The sequence below is a fragment of the Staurois parvus genome, unplaced genomic scaffold (assembly GCF_062004578.1).
Source record: "Staurois parvus isolate SC_StPar_1 unplaced genomic scaffold, SC_StPar_1.0 ptg000054l, whole genome shotgun sequence".
In the NCBI taxonomy this organism is placed as follows: Eukaryota; Metazoa; Chordata; class Amphibia; order Anura; family Ranidae; genus Staurois; species Staurois parvus.
In genome coordinates, this window is record NW_028317850.1 from 2958630 (window position 1) to 2985077 (window position 26448).

General features: G+C 36.7%; 1 protein-coding gene across 11 annotated transcripts in view; it reads right to left on the minus strand.

Moving 5' to 3' along the window:
- Nucleotides 1-399: 399 nt before the first annotated feature.
- The window catches only part of TCF12 (transcription factor 12), a 283238-nt gene continuing 257189 nt past the window's right edge, over nucleotides 400-26448 (minus strand). For 4 of the 11 annotated variants that reach the window (XM_089667821.1, XM_089667777.1, XM_089667814.1 and 1 more), the window contains 8 exons: nucleotides 20898-20971; nucleotides 19867-19941; nucleotides 18063-18257; nucleotides 9377-9491; nucleotides 8038-8206; nucleotides 7218-7450; nucleotides 5390-5544; nucleotides 400-2497 (listed from right to left, as the gene is read on the minus strand). In XM_089667821.1, coding sequence (XP_089523947.1) covers nucleotides 5402-5544; nucleotides 7218-7450; nucleotides 8038-8206; nucleotides 9377-9491; nucleotides 18063-18257; nucleotides 19867-19941; nucleotides 20898-20971 — 1004 coding nt within the window. In that variant the 3' untranslated portion in view covers nucleotides 400-2497; nucleotides 5390-5401. The remainder of the gene's footprint in view (nucleotides 2498-5389; nucleotides 5545-7217; nucleotides 7451-8037; nucleotides 8207-9376; nucleotides 9492-18062; nucleotides 18258-19866; nucleotides 19942-20897; nucleotides 20972-26448) is intronic. The other 7 variants (XM_089667786.1, XM_089667839.1, XM_089667836.1 and 4 more) reach the window with 5 other exon arrangements.

Here is a 26448-nt window from a genome sequence, read left to right on the forward strand (position 1 = left end):
CTTTATTGAATTTCAATGGCTCGCTAATCAACTTAGGGTATACCATACTGTACCAATAGGCTTCTTGTAGAAGAAAGCGTATAAAGAAGAGAAACTTGAAGAAATGCTAGATGGGGTTAGGGATTGAGGGTGTTAGAATGTGAGGATGACCAACTCTCCGAGATCAGGTTTTGGGGCATGTTTCCTGTTCACAACATAAAAGTTTAACCTATGCACATTGGCCAGTCTTGTCTCAGAATTGTCTGAGAATTATTTTGTCTAAGGGGAAAAGCTTTTTTTCAAGAAGGGAGCAACAGGAGGAAATTGAAATTTGGATTTTTGAAAGTGCAATACTCCTGTACCAAAGTAAGTTTAAATGTCTTCTTCTGATAAAGTAAATAAGATGTCCAATAAACCAAATTTAAAAAAGATGGCACATTTATTGCTACATAAATGTTATATACATATTGTGTTTCTGTTACACTGACAGAAAAAAAATTTGAACTTCTTGCTGCTGGTTGAAAGTTATCAACAATACGTTGAATTTGACACAGGGTACAAATCTGCAATAGACCAACAATGAAAATTGTAGAACAAGATGATCAGCAATTCATCTTGGACAAGTAGCTCTTACAATACTCCATAGGTACTACACGGTATGCTAGGACCCTACTATGTTCTTAAAATGCTATTGTAAATTTTTGATATTAATGAACAGGTTATGGTAAATAACCCTACATTTTTACTACCTAATATAGTAAAATAAAGTAAGAAACTTTTTACTGAAAACTTTTTCGATTTCAAAAATCTAGAAAGAGTAATATTTAGAATTCAAGAAATTTTCTTACAAGATTATTGTATAAAAGACTAACTACAGTGAAAAATAAGCCAAATGTTTTTTCTTTCTATTTTATGAAGGAAAGCTTCTGGGCATACTGCAAAGTCTAACATAGCGGAAAAAAAGAAAGAAAAGAAAAAAGAAAAGAGGAAAAAAAGAGCAAAGAAGGAAAAAGGCCAGGCAGTGGCATGTGATCCACTCTCACATATCAAAAGCAACAATGTCTGTTTAGATGATAAATACTGAAATAAAGAACAAGGCCACAGATCTAGTCCCATGATGCCAGATGCAAATATAAGCAAAATGTTATATCCAATAACTTTACAGTTAATCATGTTGTAAGGGACCAATAAAATATGTTTTCCCATCAAAAAGAAAAAATATTTTTGTTCTGTGCAGTTTTCTGTTACATTTTGGAAATTTTTTGTTCAAACCAGGATCCAGCTCCGATTTCTCTTCTCCATGGTCACTGCAGTGGAAGACTGTATACATGGAAGTTTGGAAGGGACGGATACAGATTGAAAATATATCATATCATAATGGACCAGAGATTCTGCTAAAACTGCTGGCTTTTTTTTCCAGTTGATTACATTCTATTCCTTCTTGTCAGGTTTAACTATAGAATTTGTTTTTAAATGGTGACCCTTGTTCTTAGGTTTCATTGTACATTTAGATTTGTTCATGCATCTTGCCATGGTAAATTTACCATATTCACTGCCTGAAAAAATCATATCTGTACTTTACATTTGTGCTTACTTACAGTGAACACCTTAGTGTCCTACAGGTAGAAGATACTGCATGGGACAAGAATATGGTCTGATATGTTAAATTAACCCCTTCAGATTATAGTTCTGTTTCATTGTGCAGTTCAGGGATTTTTAAATTCATCAGCAAAACAAATATTCCAGAAAAATATGATGGAAAATCACTTAGGAAGCCGCTATGTCACAGCACTGCTCCAGTCTTAATCTTCTCTAGGACAGTAGATGAGTCAAAGTATGGAGCTTGAGGCTACCTATGATAACTGTTCAGATTATCAGAGAACTAAAGGAGAAAAAAAAAAAGAAAAAAAAAAGAAAGCTATACCAAGGAATATTTTCCTGTAGAAGGAAAACACTATGTATATGGCAAAAGGAGCGGAAATGACATAAAAATCCATTTCCCTTCCTTCTTTAAGACACTAATAGGTATGCTGGGAATGCTAAAGGGTCACAGGTTGCCACTGTTTGTATTCTCTATATGAGAAAAGTTCTAACAAATGCTGGCATCAACTGAAATCTTTACCACTTTCAGCCCAACTTTTCCCTTTTTTATATGTAGACCTTTACAACAGTTCCTTAATAAATAAAATTTGTAGATACAATGCATTTGTCAATTCAGTTTAGGCACAAGGCAGCTTCCACGATGTGTGGAGATAGTAGGACAGTCTGATTGTGCAGGAACGACACACTGAAACAGTAAGATATGTTCACATGTGGGCTGAATACGAGCAGATTTCAACTTCTGATGCAGATGTTCCACATTTGCTTTCATCAGATTGCATGTTGGGCATCTTGATTCAAGTCCCCCCCATTTCTTCATTTTCTCTTTATCCAGTCAGATTTGTGTCGTTGATATGCTAGTTTTTGTGTCCTTGTGATGAGAACACCTTCTATATTTCCTATCCATAGTGTGGGAGTCCTGAAAGAGAACAAAAATCAGTAAAAATATTCTTACAGTGTCTACTAAAAAAAAAATAAAAAAATCTATGAGTAATTTCTTTTTTTCACAGTATAACAATTTACTTCAATTTCAAAGTAAACTGTAAAATTAAACCTGCAACCAATAAACAAGCAACAATTCAAAGAGATCACAGGATATCGGAGCTAAACCTTCAAAAATATTTAAAGCAAAGTCATGAAAGAAATATAGGGCTTGCCATTATTGGCCTTTGGAAATGCATTTCAGCGACAATTGTGCTGACTAGCTTACTTTAATACTATGTGACTGACCCAGTATGAAGACCAGAAAATGCAGAGTCTATATCTGCATTCTTGTCAAATGTCAGCTAATCAAAATGAAGGCACAGAATCAGCATTGCAATCAGGAAACTAGAATTTTCAGAACAAGAGCACTAGAAACAACATAGGCCAGATAAAAATTAACAGCCTATTGCAAAGTTATGATAGTTAAGCAGGTTCACAAAGATTTTGGAAATGCAGCAAGCGGCACAAGAAAGCTTGCAAAACAAAAAAAAAACATCTGCTAGTCAAAGCACTGATTTAGCAAATTTCAGCCCTGACTGACCACTAACAAAACAGACAAAGTATACTTTATATAAAAATAGGAAACAACAAGCTTGTTGCACAATACAGATCCCCTAGGCTTGTCTGAGCTCTGGCTTCACAAGACATCTTAATTCTAAGCCAACTAAAAGCCAGTCAACTGAGGTAAAAACCCTGTAGAGGCATAATGCCTGGGGAACCCATCCAAATCAAAATCCTGCAAAAATGCATTCCTGCGATAGGCTGGAGCACATTCTGGAAGGATTTCGAGCACCCAGCCTTCCCTGGAGGCAGTGGTGAGGCATGGTGTCATTACCCATGCCACACGAACTTGTCAAAAGTGAAGGATTATTTTTTTTTTTCTTTTTTGTTAGCCTAAAAAAAAAAAAGCCTGTCAAAATGAAAATTCTCTTTGTATTTTGGGTGGGTGGCTGCCAGTATAGTGACCAATCATTTTTAGCGGTTTAAAGTAAATCTGAACTGGTGTAAACATTACCTGTATTATCTTTCAAATCAAGGCATCTTTGATCAAAGGCCTTATGCAGGCCATAGACTGGTCGTTTATTGGCCAAATTTTCATCCGCACAAAAAAAAATCGGCCGATATTCACGCCGTTAGTGGGGCAATGCCGTCGCCCGTTTTTCGTGGATCTTCTCATTTCTTTTTATCGGTAATGCTTGAAAATCTATGAAAAACAACTGTTTTTCGTGGACATTGGTGGCAGCATCAGCAACGACCGATTTTTCGTTTATCGGCCAACAATTCGGCCGATAAACAGCCCGTCTATGGCCTGCATTAGCTGTACAGGAGTCCTTGACTTTTGCTCAAATCAAGATGAAACTCTGACCCTGGTATTTAGCCTGGCTCCCTGACAATCCAATATCAAACAGCAAAGCCTCTGCTGCCCAAAGTTGATCTGGCATTTGACAGTTGAATGATATGGGGAGGACTTTAATCTAACTTGGGCAAATGCTGTTGCCCTATATACAGAATATGATCCAAGGGAGCTCTACGGAGATTGATTTTAAGACTAAGACATGTCCTTGAGGGCACAACAAAATGTCTGCACTTCAGCGCTGTTATGCAGTTTGAACAACCTTTAAAAAACGTCAGCTCACCCAGCAACTTTCCAGAGCCTATTCATGATGCAGCAGAGTCCCAGGAGAAACCATCTCCCCCCACTGTCTTTACAACTATAATATAATTATTTTATTGGAAGTTGGTTGCTATGTCTGTTAAGCTGCTATTTTACACCTGATGTGATCACACATTTAGCTGCATTTTCATAGCTAATAAAACACATGGTTTGCAAGCGGTTCTGTTCACACCAATATTTTTCACTGAGCTGCATAAAAAAAAAAAAAAAAAAAAAAAAAAAAAAAAAAATTTACACGCACGCACGCAATATTATTTTTTCTTGTTTTAAATTTTTTTTACATTTCTTCAGTTGCTTCCTGGTTTCTGACCTACGCCAAAATGATGTCATACATCCCAGAAATCAATATGGGAAAAGATAATTTTGCGTAGAACATTAAAAATAAATTAAAAAGCATTTTTCAGTTTGTGGTGTTCAGAAACAGTTTAGTTCTGCTTAGTGGTGTTCCTTAGTGTTGAAGCCAGGATGCAAAAGAGGAGCTCTACCACCTTTTAAACCACTTTTAATTTGAATGACTTTTCATTTATTTTCATTGTTCATGCTTTCCTTTTTTTTTTTTTTTTAATGTGTGAGGGAAATTTAAGTGTTCACGCTTTCCTTTTTTTTTTTTTCATTTAATGTGTGAGGGAAATCTAAACCAAAACCGTACATAGCGTTTACAAGCCTCATTTACTAAAGTTTAATAGGCAACTTGTCAGGAAATGTACCACTCTCCCTGGAGTATAACACTTTTACATCCAATGTTTTAAAATTCCTTGCACATTATCAGACAAGTATGTTACTTTGAAGTAGCCCCTCTGTTATTTTCACAATACTTCAAAATGGAGTTCATCCTTTTATTAGTTTGGCAGAAACCTCGTTCCTGAATGATGTCATGCAGGAAATGAGGCAAACTTGTTTCTCTATGCCACTTTGTAGGTCCCAAAGTAACCAATTCACCCATTGTGCAGATCTATTTGCTCTTACACAATTACTGTCTCTTTTATGAATTTAATAAGGTGTTCTAATGCTAAGATCATCAATTATGAAACATATGTACCAAGGACACCAGTAACTGCGAGATTTTCTCAGCAATTAGAGTTCAAACAATCCAGAACAAAAGCTGATGCATTGTACCAAAGCTGATGCATAAGTATCCACTGCATTGCCTACCTGGCTGATGGTTTACATATGACCCATAGGGTTGGTAGTATCATTAAGTCCAGGATGAGCTCCTGGATGTGTATTTGGGGGTTCTGCCGATACGGCAGAAACTTTTTCTTCTTCCCTTCTTTTAAGGCAGGCTGCTTTGGGATTGAGGTTCCTCTCTGTAATAGAGAACATATTACATATACTTTTACCAACTGTAATTTAGAAAACACAGCATATGCAATATAAACATTTCAAATTAATTAAAATTCAACAGACTCTGAAAGCATAAAACTGAAAATAACACAGAATAATATTATATTAATCTATACAAGTGTTTCTCAACCTTTTTTCAGTCAAGGCACCCTTTACAATTCTGCACAATCTTAATGCACCCCATTCTAAAATGTAAAAAACTAAACTTACAGTTTTACATAATGCAGCAACATCCACACATGTAGGACACTCAATATTAGAGGTGATTTATTCTTCCAAAGCAAATACACCTTTTGTACACTGGTACCAACTAGTATTCTAATGTTTCTCTTCTGCCTCAGTTTTTCCTCCCTTACTCAGATAATGAGACCCCAGTACTGATGGAGAGGGGTAGAGTAGGGGCAAACAAGGATGCTGTGCATGCGCCAAACATCCTCCTTATCAACCAAGACATCATTGGTTGTTAGGACACCAGGGGCTAGAAGGTTGTAGTAGTGAACAATAAAAATCTGTGACTTTGCGTCACAAAAGGGCAGGCTGATCCATCCACTGCCTTGTGTGCAATTTTTGGGCAGTTTTTAGGCATTTTGCCAATGTGCACCTGAAAGCACCCTGGTTGAAAAAGGCTGACCTATACAAATACAAAGGGAATTGTTTCTGCCATCAACTGTTCTTAAATGACTAAAGAGACAAGTGTGACACTATGAATGATGGGCAGCAAAACAACTGCACTGCCTGAAAATTACACTGCTGGTTTCCAAAGATTTTTGCAAGCATTTATACTTATATTCACAAAGTGGTGTACATGTGATTTTAATGACCTCCAAAATGCTCCATCAAGCTTAATTTTATTGCTTTTTGATGTTTACATTGTTCACGTTTTCAGTTTAATACATCTAGTGTAAAGGAGGAATGAAAAAAGGAGTTAAAGGTCTACTTACTAAAGTTTAATATAAGTTATAATTATACACACGTATACACTACATTTAAAGCAAGTAAATATGAAATATTACATATGAATATTCCAAATTTACCAATTTCAGCAAGCATGTCATTATTTCCAAGTTAAAACTGCAGCATGTGCCTTTTTTTTCTTTTACTTAAAAAGCAGAAGAGATCATATTACACAGCTTGTTGAATGACTCAGGAGGGTTGCATTCCCTCCATTACGCTTAGAGGAGCACTGTCTGGTTTAGTCAGTAAAACCAGCCATAAATGGATCGAAATTTGGTGAGGCAGGCTGATTGTACAAAAGTCGATCTACCGCTAGATCGGTAAAAATGACCCAATTACCCCATCCACATCGCATATGTGGATGGGGGAACTGGGTCATATATATATATATATATATATATATATACATATACATACATATATATACATATATATATATACACATATATATATATATATATACACATATATATATATATACACACACACACACACACACGAAGTCAGCTTCAGCTTACTGCCATAGATACACCTTGTGACATTTTTGTTGAATATTACAAGCAGCAAAAAAAAAAAAAAGAAAAAAATCACTGCAAGTCACAACCGACATTGAGCTTTGAAGAGTTTTACAAATTCTCACAAGCATTTTTATTTATTTATTTTGTAACAGCAAAGGACTAACCTCTGACTTGCTGCTCTAGATTAAGAATGACGGCTACAGCCTGATGAAGAATTAGCAGTTTTGTTTGTGGTTTTTCACTCTTAAGATGTAACTGGCACATGCGCCCAAGCTCTTTAAAAGCTTCATTTATGTCTCTAACACGCAAACGCTCTCTTGCGTTGTTTGCCATTCTCCTCTCCTTTTCTCGCTCAAGCTTCTGTTCTGGATTTAAATCCTCATCTTCATTAATACTGCTGCAATACATGAAAAATATTTATAGTTATGGGGAATTAAAATGCCTTTTCACAGTAATACACAGATTTTGAACAGCAGTTAAAATACATGACTTTAATCAGGAATCGATGGCTACCATTTCATTCTCTGTACCATCTAGCTGAGTACATAATAATAACATTCGCAAAGCAACATTACACCAGTCCAGATGGTGACTTCAGAGAATGCTAATTTAAATTTTTAATAGAATTTACAATGTATTAATTATGTTTCCTTGTAGTCAGGCAGTCTTCTTAATAACCCTACTGGGAGCCTCAGCAGCTTGTGCAAGCTTTCCTCTTCACAAACTAAGCACATCTATGGTTGTCTGCAAGTCCGCAAGGGAAACTGTTTGATTCATCTTCATCTTCCATGAAACACACTTCTCTGCCTAGAAAGTGTCAGTGTGCTTTTAAAGGAACAGGCTACAAATAGGTTCCCCTTGTTAATTAAAGACCGTTTCATAGAAACTAACTCATTTTGGTTATGTACTCATTTCTGTGTGTTATTGTAATTTAGTTAAAAAAAATGTCATTGGGACTATGTTAGTATGGTCAGTATTAGATACCTCGTCCTGCCTCTAGAAGTTTTCATGTCACTCTGTGATCCTTCGTCATCTGATTTCATGTCATCTGATGAGCCATGGTCATGAATATTCTCATCTTTTTCTTTATGCTCTGACTTTACTTCTATAAGGGAAGACAATATAGTCTGGCTTAGCAATCCACTGGACAATGCTGTAACACAAAAAAAAAGAAAAAGAAAAAGTGAGCTATTCTGTTATGCATTAGTTGGTATAGCTCCAAAGCTTACAAAAAATAAATAAAACAAAAAACAAACATACACAAGTTCACATGAAATAAAACATTATTTTAAACACCAAGATCAAGGTATCGTACTGGTCTTTATGGGAGATTAACTGTTCACATCTTGCAAGTGCCAGGAAAGAAAAAAGTGTATCAATTAAAAATAAAATATGCCACGTTATCAGTACTGGAGCAAACAATCCTATATGGGATTTCTCTACACAAATGCGCTTTGGTGCAGGATCCCTGTAATAAATCTACTAATCAGCATCAGCTCAGTCTCAAACTTGTACACAAAGCATAGACAGAAATAAGACCCACAAAAAGCATATGAACGACAGACTAAAACTAATCTCTTCAAAAAATTAAATTATAGCAGTATATACATCATTGTACTGTGGTGGCAGTTTTAGGCCAAGGGTGGATCCCATGAAGTCGCACATCTATGCAGACCTGCTGGTATTGGCAGTCTCAACCTGGGATCCCGCCAAAAAGCCCTCCAACGCATTTCACTCCACCCCTCAGCTTAATCATGGAGATCAATGCAGTTTTAGGCCTCATTCACACCAGAACTATTTGAAGGCTCACCAGAAACACTTCAATGCTCGACATTAGGATTTCTATTGTATTCAATGGTCCCCGTTCACACCTGAATGTAGTGTCACTTGAGGCTTCTTACTCAAAAAAAAAAAAAAAAAAAAAGTACGAGGTTCTTTTGAGGCACTCGTGGGTTTTGTCCCCAACAGACTTCAATGGGAGAGTCTGAAAAGGGTTGTAAGATGTGTTTCCTTGCCTAATAACTAGCTTTCAGTTGGCTAAAAATATATATTTAAAAAATATAAAAAACCTGAAATACAAACTCCCAAAAATGCTTACCTCAAGTGTGAATGGGGTCTTATATTTTGTCTCAATGTATTTTAGGGTTCATGTACAGGGGAACACTCTCTACAACACATTTTGTTGTTCTTGAGTCAGTATGCCATAAAGTGACTGCAGCCAATATGAAGCTGTAGTAATCCCTAATATAAGAACTTCTTTCATGGTATATGGGTGCTAAGACTACTTCTGTCATTTAAGGGTATAATTATGTGTAAATGTTACCTCTATAATTGTCTTGGGCTTTATGGTTTATTTCTGTGCTTGCAGCAGAGACTGTGCTGGACAGAGCTGAATGATCACTGTTTAAGCTCACTGCATCTTCTCTCTGATTTCCCAACTAAAACAGACAACAGATACAAAATATTATAAGCAGAAATCATCCCATGATTGAAGAATATGAACATAATACTTCATGCCTGCAAAAAAACCAAACCAGTATCAGAGGATATGTAACAAAAATAAACATTTTTGAGGAGTGATGTAAACAAAACATCCAGCTGTGCTTTTCAATGGCCACAATACAAAAGTCAGTATTTAACATTCCGTTGCTTCACAATGACGTTGTTCATCATTAAACACATTACAAAATCAACATGTATTCAAATCTCCACAATCTGAGTTCCCGCAGCCACTTAATGGCAATTTAGAGTCCTTATCTCTCTTTTTTTTCTGATTCAGGGTGACCTGAGATCAACAAAACTAACACACGAAGGTTGATTCTGGGTACATTTTTCAGTCTATTTCCTGTTTTGATTCTGAATATAATGTTCACAAAATATGTGCTCTGCAATGATGCTGTATACACGAATTATATTTGATTAGCGTGCTCATATTATCAGACACCACCAAATAATTTAATCATAAACATACCACCATCACACCATGCAGTAAACTGGATCTCAACCAGTGGTAATAGGCAGGTTCAGGGGGTTAAAGACAAATTTAAAATAATATTTCAGAGTTTTAGCAAATACTGTATAATATGGGATATTTCACTGGATGGCAGAGCACTGCTTGGAAAACATTCATAATAGGGTATTGGTAGTAAACATACCATAGTGTACTTTGAGAAAAGCTGACCCTCAAGAGGTACTTGGTAAGTGTACACTTACACTCACTGGCCACTTTATTAGGCACATCTTGATAGTACCGGGTTGGACCCCCTTTTGCCTTCAGAACTGCCTTAATTCTTTGTGGCATGGATTCAACAAGGTGCTGGAAACAATCCTCAGATATAGTCCATATTGACGAGTTACTACTGTTGCCTTTCTATCATCTCGAACCAATCTGCTCATTCTCCACTGACATCAACAAGACATTTTCGTACACACAATTTCCTCTCACTGGATATTTTCTCATTTCCGGACCATTCTCTGTAAACCCTAGAGATGGCTGTGTGTGTGAAAATCCCAGTAGATCAGCAGTTTTGGAGATACATATCACAGCCTGTCTGGCACCAACAACTATGCCACGTTTAAATCCCCTTTCTTCCCCATTCTGATGCTCGGTTTGAACTTCAGCAAATTGTCTTCATCACGTCACTGTGCCTAAATGCATTGAGTTGCTGCCATGTGATTGGCTAATTAGCAATTTGTGTTACCAAGCAATTGAACAGGTGTAACAGGTGTACCTAATAAAGTGGACAGTGAGTGTATATAATAGAAGTACAAACCATCCAAAACAGTTTCACTGGAGGTACTTTAAAAGGTAGCTGATGACAATGTCAAGTATGCTATCAATACAATATTTCTAGTTAGAAGCATTAGGCTGTCATCGGGTTTGCACTGTAAAGAAAAAAGTACTTCAAAAAAGAAAAATTGATCATTATGAAACTTTATAAACAATTAGGATATCTGCTGTGGTAATCCAGACACCAGACCAATAAAGACATTTAGGGCTACAAATATATTTAGTAACTATTCCACAGCTTTAAATCCTGTCCAAAAAGAAAACACTAAATGGGGCATACATATAAAGTACATGAATCATGTTCCTTCTTATTTGTACCCTTGTTATCAAATAATGCTACTTTTAACAACTTTAAAGCCATAAATACCCTATAAATCCCTCTTGTATTGAACTGTATTGTTGCTGTATTGTCTCCCGTTATATTGTAAAGCGCTGAGCAAACTGTTGGCGCTATATAAATCTGGTATAATAATAATTAAAAAAAAAAAATCATTGGGAGGTTCAATGATGAACTCTGCAGGGCTGTTCCACATATACTGAAGTAAAATAAACTTTGCACCAACAGAAATCTTTTGCTTGTATGAATTTTGTACAGGTGAAATGTGTAAATATAATGGGTAAAATCGTGAGGCATTTTAGTGCAGCATATGCTCCTGTTACAAGTACACACTGGGGACTATTCATTATGAGGGTTGAACTATTTGAACTGTTTAGTCTAGTGACATTACTGAAGCAAAAGGTTAACAATGCCTCACGCAAAAGTAATCTCTCTTATTTATAGGAACTTTCTAGGCTTCACAATTACAAACATGGGCCGATCTCACAGGATACAGAATATCTGCCTACTGTCAGACAGACCACAGAACTCTGAGTACTGCTGAAAAGACTAATGCTCAGGACTGGACTCACTGCTTCATATGCTTGTTGCTAGAGATGGCTTTTTCAGTCACACAATGTAAGAAACAGCGACTAAAGCCGGCCATACATGGATCGAAATTCTACCACTTCGGCAGGGACTGGCCAAATTTCGATTTATGTATGGGCTAGCTGCTTGCACTCTATGGATCAACTTGTGTACAACCAGCCCGTGAGGTTTTTCCCAAATGATCAATGTTGCCGGCTGTAGAACCCCCTTTTTGACTGCTAGCACATTTTAAATCTTAATTATTGTATACAATCTTTACATTACAAACACTAAGCCCCCGTTCACATCAATGCATCCCCAAAGTTGTGCGACTTTGAGGTCCAACTATGCTGTGAGACTTCATTGTGACTTTCTGCCCACTCAGTGCAACTTCAATAATAGATGCAATGAAGGTCACAATGAAGTCGCACAAAAATAGTGCAGGAACCTTATAAAGTTTGTGTAAAAGGATAAGTTCAACTTTCAGTAAAAAATAAATGCATTTTTTTGTTGCAGGTAAAAAAAATGTGCATTTATTCAGTTTGTCTGCAGGAGCCTGTAAAGCACTGCAACAACGATCAGCAGATCGTTGGTGCCATGCAGGTCTCCTGCAGATCTGTAAGTTTATCTACTTGCTCGTACATCCCATACAGGCAAGCAGATATACAGACAGGAAGAATCAATGAACTACCAGGGAGCTCCACAGCGCTGTGGTAGTTCATTGAGGACCAAAAGCTGACAGCTGCTAGGGATGCCAGGACTTGTAGTCTCTTATTCACAGAGTAATGTGAATGAGTGATGCACCCGGAGCCCTGCACAGCCGTGCTTTTTTTTTTTTTTTTTTTAATTTGACAGGTAGCAAGGGGGAAGAAGATCCCCTGACAGCTGTCAAAGCGGGGAACAGTCTGATCGTAACATGTTACATCCTTAATATGGGTGTAACATGTAGCATATTACGAAAAGTGAACTTATCCATTAAAAAGCAATTACAAAGCTCAACACTGCCTGCTCCTTTTAAGATTGCCTAAAAATCTATACTACTATGTATGAGTTACGAGGAAGGTGATATCTCCCTTTCCTGACGCATTTAATTGTCTGTGTAAGGGATTATAATTCACAGACTATTCACAGCATAGTTGCAAATCATTTCGGAAAACTTGAGACTGACATTCTCTAGCATGCCTTGGGTCTGCTGCAAATAGTATAAACTTTTAATATTCCATACCTTCCCTGACTATAAAAATCTAAATTATATAAAACCTCAATTTGTTAGTCTTAAACATATTAAACATAAAAAACTTTATACATTTCTTTTAATACTAGATTTGTATTCTACTCCCTCCATGCCCGTTTGAATTTAAACTGGTAACGCTAGCTGTAAAATTTTATTGTTTACATGCAATTGCACACAAAAAGAGAAAGTGTGTCACCAGTAAATGAAAGATGGTTTATAAAAAGAATTGCAAACTGAGTTGTTTTTTTTTTTTAAACACTTTAAAACCGTTGACCTTTCTAAGGGGTTCATTTTTATTTACATTGTTAACCATCTTCTCATTACGTCATCTCACCCTGGAGCATGCAATTCAAGCTTAATCAAATTAGCACCAACTTCCTTTCAGCCCATCTGTAATCGGATTCCATTTGCAAATGTTTCTTGCATGTTTCCTCAAGAATGTAACTTTCACAGTCAGTGTTGTCCTTTTTAACTTGTGCTGAGCCTCAGCTTTGTTCTACTCTTTCAACGCCTCTAGTGTCAATCTCACTTGCAAAAGCTTGCCTAGGCACACAATACCCAAAGGGTTAAAGCCATTAAGATGGCAATGTCCACACACAACAGGTGTACAAACAGTTCTTTGTCTCCACAGAGTGGCCTTCTCAGCATGGACTGATAGGATGGAGTTTTAATTGTACAGCTCATTAGCATACAGCTGACAGTCTGCTGTTTGAGTCCAGGACTGCTGCTCAAGCCAAACTTGTCTACATTTCAATAATTACAGAGACTTCAAACCTCAATACAAACCAGGCTATAGCAAATGGACTATACTGGTCTTTACTCCGAGACAAGGCTTTTTTTTTTTCCCCTAAAGAAGCTAACAGCAGAAACAGCCTAAATGTAAAGCGTGAACTTGTCTAATGAGCTCCTTCACATGAGACAGGGAGCAAATGACAAGTGTTCATTCTAAAGGATTCTTTTCCTGACAGATCTCAATCAGGGGAAATGCATGGGGTGTAAACAATTCCAGCAGGTACAGCACACAACATGGTTATTAACCACTTGCCCTCCTGAGGATTTACCCCCCTTCCTGACCAGGCCATTTTTTTTTAATTACGGCGCTGCGTTACTTTAACAATTGTGCAGTCATGCAACACTTCACCCAGATGAAATTTATGTCCCCCCCCCCCACAAATAGAGCTTACTTTTAGTGGTATTTCATTGCCTGTTTTTTTTTATTTTTTTGCGCTATAAACAAAAAATACTGCTAACTTTGAGAAAAAAAATAATATTTTTGACTTTTTGCTATTAAACCTGTCCAGTAAAAAAATCAAATTTCGTCATAAATTTAGGCCAAAATGTATTCTGTGACATGTCTTTGCTAAGAAAAAAATCCCAATACGTGTAAATTAATTGGTTTACGTGAAAGTTATAGCGTTTACAAATGGCGCTATAGATATTGGGATTTTTTAAAATTATTATTTTTACTAGTAATTCAGCGATTTATAGCGTGACTGCGGCGGGCATTCTGACACTGGGGGAACTGACTTGGTGTCACCGACATCCTCAGTGACACCAATACAGTGATCAGTGCTAATAAAAAAGCATTGACACTGTACTAATGGCACTGGGCAGGAAAGGGGTTAACATGTGGGGAGATCAAATGGTTAACGGTGTGCTGTTTTATTACATGGGCTGTGTCTGTGTTTCGCTGTAAGCACGCAGCTTTGCAGAGCCATATAAACCAGTGTGCAAGAGCAGACAGGAGAGATCTGTATTGTTTACATACAGGTCTCTCCCCCCATTGGAGATACTCGGGGATCACTGGATGCCAGCAAGTAATCACCAGCCTGGACCCGGTGATTGACAGCGCGGGTAGGGCTCGCGCGCCCCCTACCCAGAACTGCAACATTTTTTATATATATATATGAATGAATGATTTTGTGCACCCTTGCCGTCCTGTAGCAGTATTTTTGCTATAGGGCGAAGGGGAAGTAGTTAATGTGACTTTGCAAAAGAATGCTAAATGCTGACATTGATTTCATTACAAAGCACAATGTCCTGCAATATTCAAGACACCCAAACAACATAAGCTACAATGGTGGCCATGATCATCTTATAGCCATCTACAACTAATGTTACCTGCCTATTATAAGTAATGGTAAAGGAAAACCATTAAGAAAACTGAGCTTTAATAGAAAAAGCTGCAGAAGAAATATAAAGACAATGCCCTTAGACCTCAAAACAAGCCATACTTGTTAGTTCCCAATTAATGGACCATTCTAAGGCAGACACTGCCAGGGCATTATTCCAAGCCAGGAATCTTATATTGCAGCACTGGATGTCAGAGCATGAACTGACATATCAGTAATACATTCATACATTATGCTTTAACCGCTTCCCGACCACCTTATATCAGAAATACTGCTACAGGGTGGCACGGGTGCGCAAAATCACGGCTGTCAATTACGGGGTCCCGGCAGGTGATTACCGAGGATCTTCGACGGGGAGAAGAACTGTTTTGTTTACTAACAGTTCTCCCAGTCAGCTCGGGCACACTGCTTTGAATGGATGTGCACAGCACAGCCATCCAAAGCAGTGTGATTACAGTTAAGCACACTGACACTAGTAAAACACTCCCAGCACACAGTTAACCCTTTTATCGCCCCTCATGTGCTTTTTTTTTTTCCAGCACTGATCACTGTAATGGTGTCACTGGGGATGTCAGTGACAACTAGTCAGTTCCCCCCAGTGTCAGAACGTCCGCCATAGTCCCTCTATAAGTCGCTGATCGTTGCCATTACTAGTAAAAATTTAAAAAAAATCCCAGTATATATACTGCCATTTGTAATCGCTATAACTTTCACAAACCAATTAATTTACATGTATTGTGATTTTTTTGTTAGCAAAGACGTAGCAGAATACATTTCGGCGTTAATTTATGATGAAATTTGATTTTTAAAATTTTATTACTGGACATGTTTAATTGCAAAAAGTCAAAAATATTGTTTTTTTTCTCAAAATTGTCAGCCTTTTTTTTTATTTATAGCGCAAAAAATAAAAAAACAAATAACGCACAGGCAATCAAATACCACCAAAAGAAAGCTCAATTCGTGGGGAAACAAAAGACATACATTTCATTTGAATGTAGCGATGCATGACCGTGGTTAAAAAGCTTATCATTCAACATCGAGAGTATCCCGCAAAATTCAATAAAGTATGGGACAACTTGCTGGCCACACCAGACTTGTCCCCTTTTGACCTTGTAATGGAGAGACGCTTATAATGGTATTACTTTCCTGATGAAAATTAATAACATATTTGTTGGGTTCGAACTCATTGATGTGATATAATCCTGTATTGTTATGGTTGTGCCCAATTGGTTGTTTTCTGTACCCTGTCATCTTTGTACTGTTTATGATCCTATGCTGTTTTCAATAAACTTTTTCCTGGTTTAGGGTCCGTGCACACTACCTTGAAAAACACTGCTCCTAGAGCAGTTTAGTATTTTGCCTGTAGAAGCAACTAATGTTATCCTATGAATCCATGCATATTAAGGTCATTGAGAGGCCTTTTTTTAAGCTCAGCATTAGAGGCAGAAAAAAAAGCCTTCTGTTTTGCGTTTAAGAGCTTTTTTTGGCAGACAAAAACTATAAATGCTCCTAAACACAAGTACAAAAATCACTGAAAATAAGCGTTCCAAGAGCACTGGCTTTTATTGGTTTTTTTTTAAGCGTGGATGCATGGATCCTTAAAAAAAATATAAAGACAACCAGCAAAAATCAACTATTGCAAAAAAAAATCAAAAACCTGTCTTAACTAATATCATTTTTGAACCTACAACATGATCCTAAAATTAAAATGATGATTCTTGTGCAAGAACAAGCAACCCAAATCTGATACAACTAAATTCTAAATAGGAGCGTTTTCCTAAGTTAAAGGAGGGGTTCTCATCAGAATTTAATGTGATGTAACTTCTTAGGGAAGCACCACCACAAACATGCACATTCTAAATCTTTTGGAATTAAATTTAAATCTACAAAAACGCCATTTTTTACTTCATAAATAGGTCCTAGATTAAGATTCTTTACTAGCAAGACATTCTGGTAGTGTCTTAAAAGAAATCATTTCATTTTATGAAAAAAAAGAATGTATCACTAGGACAGAAGCCCTCAAAATGTGGTATAAGTGTCTCTTCAATTATTGTCGTTATAACAGTGCATCCTCGAATTGAACTATGTGATAAGACAATTACTGCCTTCTTTTCTTACTTTTTTTTTTTTTTTTTTTAAAAAGGTTTGTCCATTTGCCGTTACCTGTTCTAAAGATTTCATCTTACAAAATAATTAAAAATGTGCATGTTTACAAGGGCTGAAAATTATTCCTTTACCCTATTCTCCTTAATAGTTCCCATGCTTTAATAAAGATGGAATAAATAATTTTACCCTGCTTAGGGATTACTCTAGAAATTGTTTCCTTTCCAGTGTTACTTCTGCTACAGCTGTGTTTGGTCTCTATTCATTTTTGTGGGGTTTAACTGGGGAGGAAAAAAAATTAAAATTGCTCAAAAAACATTCACATTCAAGCTGCATTCTGCCAGCATCTGCTATTGAAGTCTAGTTCCAATTTACAATAAACAGCTTTTCCAGACCAGAACGCTTGAAATTCAGTCCCTCTTGACTGCTTTTCCTATTCACTCTCTCTGCACAGTATTTCAAGGAGAAAAAATGTTCTGCCAATTATTACACATCTGGAAAAAATGCATGTATAAGCTAAAATATACTCTGCAGAATATGTCTGCTTTCGGCACATGGCACAGCAGGATTTTATGGGCCACTGACAAGGTCAGAGTATGCAAGCTATTCAGATTTTTGTTCACTTCTCTCCCTAAATGTTGTACCTCAAATCTGAAATGAGTAACAGGAGTACTTACTTAATCTCATTAGTCTGCCAAAATGATTATAATGCAATCTATTACTACATTTTAGTCAACTCCTGCCTGCTAAGTTTTCCAAGACACTTATTTACCAGTCCACACAACATGCGGATAAAATAAAAGTACAAATCAAACACAACTTGAAAGACCAGTATGATGCACTTACCACTGAGGTCTGTCTGTTTGGTACAAGTCCAGCTGTTCCATAGTTAGATGTCAGGCTTACAATGGGTCCATTGTGTGCTGCGCCCAGTAAGCTGTGGATATCAGCGGGCATGCTTGTGGAAGGTCCTACTGCATGGTTCCGCAGTACATGTATAGCATCATCAAGCCTATCCAAACGATCTTCCATTCGAGACTGCTGTAACGAAATTAAATCAGTTATTTTATTGTCTAAAGTCCAATATCTTTATCAAGGTTTTAATTGTAGGTTGTGCACCAGCTCGAGCCTTCAAATAATGATTTAATTCAGCGACATATGGAATGTTAAGGTTCCAGTAATTACAGTATAGTGTAAGACCTTTACACTTTTATACTCTAACAAATAGGAACATGTGAAAATGTATGTACAAAATTAAAGTTTCCATTGGAAAAAAAAAAAAAGCAGCCTAATGCAAGTCATATTCTTGTGTAAAGGTTTTATCAATATTGTTGTTTTAATAATACATGGGAGCACATTCATATCCGTTCATTACATATGTAGAGAAAGGCCCTGTTGCCTATTGACACCTGTACATTTTAGGTGTGGTGCATTAAACAAAATCCTGCTTGCTGCACCTTTGATACTCTCTCTCATAAAACGCACATTAGCGTTCAGTGAAAACACATGTAAAAAGCACCACACAGGTGTGAAGTGGACCCAAGCTTCTTGCATTGAACTACTGTACAATGGTTGGGCTTTACTGTTCATTCTCTTAATGTAGGTTTATTAATCAGGCAACTCACTGAAAACCATGCACATGCCAGATATATTGTCTAAAAGGCTGCTCATCGAGAGAGAGGGTAAATACAGTGAGCAACTGGGAGCTCCCCTATTGGCTAATTTAAAAACTAAATTAAATTTAAAGAGTGAGTAAAAAGATAAACACTGCAATAACAACCCAAAATATTTGTTTGTTTCTCTCGAGTGAAGGCAACAAGAACAGAAAATGAACCACTTCCACTGTGTGCAGGCAACAGGAGATCCGTTTCTATATTTAAAAACAATAGGAAAAAGATTTTTCTTTTTAAGAGCTCTAACTGCTCGTTAGACAAGTGGGGGTTGACATTTTAAATGTTAGTAAAGACTGATGTTTGCGTGGCTAAACAGCAATTTAGTGATATATGACAACTAGGGAAACGTAGAGGAATGATAATCTAATTAGCGTTTCCCTATATTAACTTTACGTGTTTATTTACAGGATTAAACATTTTCTAAACCTCTGAAGCTTCCTATAAATGAACAATACTTTAGCTGCATGTGAACTGATGTTCAGCAGATTTGGCTATCGAAAATACCTAAATCAAAGCGATAGGGGTGAATGCACAGACCAAGCCAGAGGCAATAGATGAAGTCATATAAGAGTTGCATTAATTCACCAATGTGACAACTAGACAATTGAAAATATGGCGGTGGCCCATTATGTGCAAACTTCAGAAATGAAGTCTCTTTAATTTTATCTGCATATTGGCTATAAAGTAATAAGATCACATTTATCAGCCAGACACATCTATAAGTATCTCAAAACAGATCAATTCATCTTGTATTTTCATTCTTTTTCGTTTCAAAGTGTAAAATAGATTACTTGTGCTATTTTATTAAATCTTAAAAGCTGAGCTCAATAGCTCTCTAAAACCTGCTTATTTATGAACAGGTAAAAACATACAGTGGTATTTGTATCATACAAAGCAAGGTTTAGGGAAGGAAAATAAGGACAAGCTGCATAAACAAACACACAAAACAAATTGCACCAGCTAAAGAGAAATACTACTACCTCACAGACATCCTTTAAGAATGACATAGCATCTTGCAAATGCTCGTGGAGTTGCTGCTCAACCCGATTTTTCTGGCAAAGTCAAGACAGAACAAGAAGCACAGCAAAGGTTAAGATTAATTAAAGGGAAGAAGAGGAAAGGCTGATGCGCGTGTCTGCTTGAAATGTTAGTCACGTTAATGCAGGGGTCCAATTGTAAAGAAATACATGAGCCTACAGACAGTCAGTACAAAACAGGAAGTGAAAAGAAATCATTTTATCATTGACTATATACCCTACTTGTCTTTTATAACCTACCAAATGGTAATAATGAATGCTTTTGAGGTTTTTTTTTACAGCCAGATTTAGTCATTTTGATGGTAAAGCTTAAATTCATATAATTACAAAAAAATAAACCTGTACAAGAAAAATCATGCATATTCAGTCTGGCTAACTAAATAAATTAATACCAACATTTTAATTATACTACATGGGATTCTTAGTGGAATTCTAAAGTGGAAGTAATAAAGTGAAATGGGATGAGAGAACATACTTTTGAAAACAAAGCTAAATGTGTGAAAGCAAACACAGGTAAGGGGAGAAGTGAATGCCTTTATGGCTGAGATTAGTGGCAATAACTACCCTTCATTCAACCCCCCCGTAAATTTCTTGTATGTGGCAAGTCAGATGAAAAACAGTTTGACGCTTTGGTTTTAGGTTCATCAAAACAACTTGCATGGATTCATGAACTATACCCTTTTCACTCCACATTAGTACTGAAAACGAGCTTTGGGTTTATAGAATACTAGCCTCCCATAACAGTAATTTAGCAGCAGCTGTCTCTTAAACAGAGGCTTGACGACTAGGGAACAGATGGCGAAAGACACACCCTATACGTTTTATATTGTGCATTCAAACCAGACCACTTGCTAGCAAAGAATTTAACTGTAACATCATACGGCTGACTTCCTAAAGAAACGGACAGCTATGAAAAATGTAAGAACTTTAAGAGCACACTTTCCATAAAACAACAATACAAACCCACTTACCAGGGAGTGGAGAGAATTTTCATAGCTTGGAGATGACGGTGTTTGCCCCCCTTGTCTAGACCACTGGTTGGCACCTATCGAGAATATACAATTATAACAAACGGTTTAAGTACTAAAAGCAATGCAAATAAACAATGAATTGGCAAATAGAAGTTCATTGCATATTTTATAAAACAAAAACACATTTAAAATGGTCTTGTTAGTTATATACGTATTATTGGTGATTTATAAAGTCTTAAAAGTGACGGAATATCCTGACCAGCACCAGTTTGAGTGTTGCTTTCAATATTCAAGGAAAGTGCAGGTTAACAGGGGAAAAAAAAAAGCATACCTAAGAATTCAAAGTACTTGTCTCTATACACAAAAATGTTAGAAAATCTCTACAATTAATGAGTGACCACTGCCTTCATTGTATAGTCTGCAGAAAATTAGGACATGGCAAAATTCCTCAAGGTTCATATGAAAAGATCTATTCTACATGGGCAGCCTACGTTTCACAGCAATGACTAAATGATTATTTATTAGGTTTGTGATTATCTCTAGGAAAGATTACCCCATTCAGAAAAAAAGTTCACCTAAATTTACAGTGCTGTATATCCCCATTAAGACTAATCCCTCTAATTTGTACAACATAGTCAAGTTTTCTTAAAGCGCAACTCTACTTTTGTTGAGGAAAAAAAAAAAAAAAAAAAACGTCCTCTCTGCGTCATCTATGTACATTACAGGGTTTTTAAACTTTGTTGTAGATTTCTACCTTTGGGTATTCTGAAGAAATGGCTGTTTGTTTGTGTTGTGTCCATGTGCAGAGTGAATCAATATTGGAATGGTTTTATAATTAACAATCAGCTGCTGCACCTGCAGGGCTCTAATGAGGAAAGTGGCAGGGTCTGCATCCTTTTAGACGTGATTTCCCTTCGGGAGTATTTCACCAAAAATTACAATTGTGTCACAGGGGATACCAAAAATTTGACTTGTATGCTAGTGCAGACATATGGGAAAATCAGTGAGCCAATCATACAAGCAGGGAATGACATTTTCAGGGGGCATTCTGTACACCATCTGTGTACAGAATGCCTCCTGGTAGCCAAAATTGCAACCCTGCAAATTGAAAAGGAAAGGTAGTTCTTAACATTCAAATATGACTTGTATCACTCACAATTGTATACTAAAAAAATATATATATATATATTTATTTTTTTCCCTGATGATTTTCTTACTCACAAAAGTGGAGTTACCCTTTAAATACATTGCAATATAACTTTTTACAGGTCCAATGACAAACACGTATGAATATCAAATGGTCTACAACCGGACAGCACAACCTCCCCCCCCCCAAAAAAAAATTAAAATAAAATGTGACGCCCGTTTATCAGTTCAATGTGGTCTCCTCCCCATGATGAACAAGACATAAATGATTTATTTGCTCATGCGTCACTTTCCATATAACCTCACCCACTGAATAATGCAGCAACAACATTAATAAATTATGAATATGCCACTGAACACCAAAAAAAGCACATCAAAGAAAAGGCCTATGGGTATGTTTCTTCAATCACAACTGTGTCTGGGAAAGCAGGGATAAGTTTATTACAAATTCGTTGTCGTGTATTTCACAAATGAGTATCGTTTCAAATGAAAGCAATGCACAAAGACAAAACAGCAGTGAGAAGTATTTAGAGAAAATGCAACATGTCAAATTCCACAAATGCTGGGTGGTTAGTGTTTGTTAAGAATGAAATATCTACGCTGGAAAGACAGTTACAAATTTCTACAGATTTATTCTGTGCTTCTCTCTCTAGATACTAGAAAGAGAATCCATTCTTTCATGTAACTGTATGAAGGGCAGACATTCTCTTCCTCATTAGATGTGTTGATTCAAAAGCTCAGTTTGGCAGGGCTTGTTTTAGCAGCTGCTGCTACTCATCACTCACAACAACCTACGCTGTACAAGTTTTCATTTACTGCATAAGGTGAATATTCCTAATCAATCAATAAATCACTCAGGAGGGACTAAAACAAATGTCCATTATTGAAGATTTACCCCCAAAGTTACAAAGGGTCGAATATTTTTTTTTTTTTTTTTTATAGAAAGTCATTGAACTTTATCTTAATACCAAGTGATCCTTCGAACTGAGATTTCTTACCATTTTAAACAGAATACCAATGTATGAATTTTCTTTTACTATGTTGCCAAATCGATGCTATTTACATGAAATCTAAGCAGTTGTATACAGAATAATTTTCACAGAAACTACACATTGCCTAATTTTGTTTTCAATGAATGCAGCAAAAAAACAAAAACAGTTTTGATAGTTTTCTGCACTTAGGGCTGGTTCACACTCAGATCGCACAGAACGCGTACCGCATTCCCGTGTAATTTCCACATGGTGCAATTTTGACAGCCTGGTTTTTTGAATGGGCTAAAACTGTACCAAATGCAGAAAAATAACGCAAGCGCTGTAAGAAGAAGAAAAAAAAAAGTGTCGCAACAAAACCGCAGGGAACCGTGGTACCATGTGATTTAGTGCCTGCAAAGACACTGCTTTTGCAATCTTTATTTGGGATGTCGTTAACATTACACTGGAATCTGCATGCAGATTGCAAGGGCAGTGTGTTTGAATGGGGTGTGGGAAACCCGAATGAAACGCACCTTTCCTGAATCTTGTTACGGTGTGAGTCAGTCCCTAAACAGTTTTATAAAATACCCACCAGAGTAGAACAGAGCACATTATATATTAACTCTAATGGAAACAGGCAGGATGACTCAAGCATTGGTGGAATAAAACGGTATTTCAATAAAAATGCTGGGGAAAGCAATAGAAAAGCACAGGAAATTCTGTAAAACAGCTAAGCTGTATCTTTCAAGCGCTATGTGCATAATGTTAAAAAAAAAAAAAAAGACAAAAAAAAAAAAAACATATACAACACAAAGTGTTTGAAAATGTGAACTGAAAGACTGCCAAATATGTACTGGTGTATTTACAGTAAATTAATCCACTTAGGCCGAAAAAAAATCCTATTTACTTTAAGGCTGACCATGCAATTAACAAAAAGCAGGATGTTTATCATTTCAGACCACACTATCTATGATGCATCACATTTAACAAAAAAAAAAAAAAAATTATTCATATGGATGTACGTTATCTTTGGTATGCTAAAATAGGTAGCTGTAGAAGTTCTCATAAAATCCAGACAGTGCTCTTTTCTATATTAACGTTATGCTGGTAAAATAAAAATGTACCACTACTGTATCACTGTATTAAAAAAAAAAAAAATATCACAGGACTTTCATTTTGGTCTGAGCAGAACAGCTGTTCGCATTTTACTAGACAGCTGAAGTGGGAGTGAGGGAGTAGACGGTCACCTACAGTTCATTCTTCATACATCAGATAGCTATCATTCTTACAACTATTTAGCTCAGCTTCTAAAGTTATTAATAAATAAGGAAACACGGATTTAACCAGTCTATAAAAACATTCCCGAAAAGGAACGGGCTAAAGTTAAAATAAGTAAATAAAAGGCTAAATAAAATGAAAACAGACAAAAATGTCAGGCTTCCAAAAACACTATGTACAACCCTCACTCACTTTTAAGTAGCCTGCAGATACAGAGATTAGGATTAGGATACCATTAATCCCATTAACAAGGTAACATTATAAAATAACAATACAAAAACACTGTTTGATGATTTCATGAAAATTAACTGAGACAGGAAATAGTTTAATATTTTGTCTCACCTGACCTTGTCATCTAAAAGAGCCAAATTTGAAATCATCTATACTACAAAGGGTACTTCAATTAACCTATTCAGCTCCTGTATCCCTTTAACTGGGCTATTATACTCCGGGAGGTTGGGAAGGTCTGCTCGATCACATGACCACTGCTGATTGGATGTCTCAGTGATCACATGATCGGAAGCCAGTCTTGCTAACTCCCAAACATTACTAGAGATTGGGACCCGTCTTGACAGCTTGGTCACCGTGCTGGGAGTGTGCTCATAGCACAAAAACCTCTGCTGCCCATGCATGCACATGTGCGGTGTGTGGGGGTTAAAGCCCACCCTCTTTGCATTATGTGACCAACAGGTTAAGAGAGTGGTTTTTACACTAAATGGAATTGCATACATTCTCTACCTTTATCAAATTTCAAACTTAATGATTTTGATGGCTTTAGATATACTGTTATGAAAATGTTGTTGGCCTTTTTACGCAAATTAAAGTTACTAAAGTTTTGCTGCAACCATGATGAAAATAAACATCAATGGAGAGCATCTCATCTATGCTGGACTCCAAAAGAAAGGACCTCTTTTGAACGTCATATGATATAATAAGCTAGGTAGTAGCTCTAGAACTAATAGTATTATTGCTTTTGTACCTCTACTGATTCGTACAAAAACATTATTCAATTGTTCAAAAGCAAAAAAAAAAAAAGAAAAAAAAAAACCTTTTGGGGCACTCTGTGGTTTTGTGAGGATACCTTATATGGTGTTGCAGATTCTGGGTAATGCATAGAATTAATTCTGATTTTAAAGTATATTTTTTAAATTTTATTTTTTCAATGTAATTATATTAAAGGAGGATAAAATGCCCCTATGAAACAATCAGCTGGGGTAGTGACAAGTGCTCTTTATTGGAGGAAGCACAGATCCAAATAGACCCCTGAGGTTTCCTCAAATAATGCAGACCAGACATAGAAAGCCTGATCCACAATGCAGGTTCTTTAAAGCGCTTAACCAGGATGTTCTCAGCCCTGAGCATTTCTAGGTTCACTGAACACAAAAAGAGATTGGTAAACGTGAGTTCAGCTGTTCAGGAAATTGTCAAAGTGATCAGATGATTTTTCTATCTGCCTGCATCATTCTACATTAGTGACTGCAGCTGGGTAAAAAAAACTCGATCAAAATCATGGTTACATGTTATTTTTAGCCTTGACTGCTCTGCAAACAGTTACAGTGGTGGCAGAAAAATGATAAAACTTTTCTGCCAACTGTCTGCGGCAGGGAACTGCTTTCTTCTTTAGTTTGTGACTTAACTGTTGTCCTTTACTGTCAGAAGAAAAAGACCTCCTCTAGCCCACCCCATCTATTTATTGTTCACGTTTGTGCATGCATGGACATATGAATGCAAGATACATAAATCAGTTAGATCTTTAAGGTTCCATCACTGTTGCTATTAGGCCTAGATTACACTTGCAGTTGGTGGGGGGTGTAAAAATAGATAGTTGAGGCACGACTTTTACAGTCCCTCAACTGCCACCCCCATAAACTGCAAAGGATTAGAGCACCCCTGTCTAGTTTTATTATCCTGGAAACTGTTAGATATAATCCCTCTCATTTCCTGTTCTGGTGACACCATTTTCGCCAGACAGGAAAGACAGAAGTTCCTTTTTAATTTACGTTGAAGACATTCCCTCACTTCCTGTTTAGTAAAAAAAAAGGATCCTTAGAACAGGAAGTAGGAGGAGCCCCAGATTGCAGGAAGACCTGAAAGGGATTCTTACCCTTCCCCAGGCCATCACAATCTAGAAAACAAAGTTCTGGCTACAGATACAC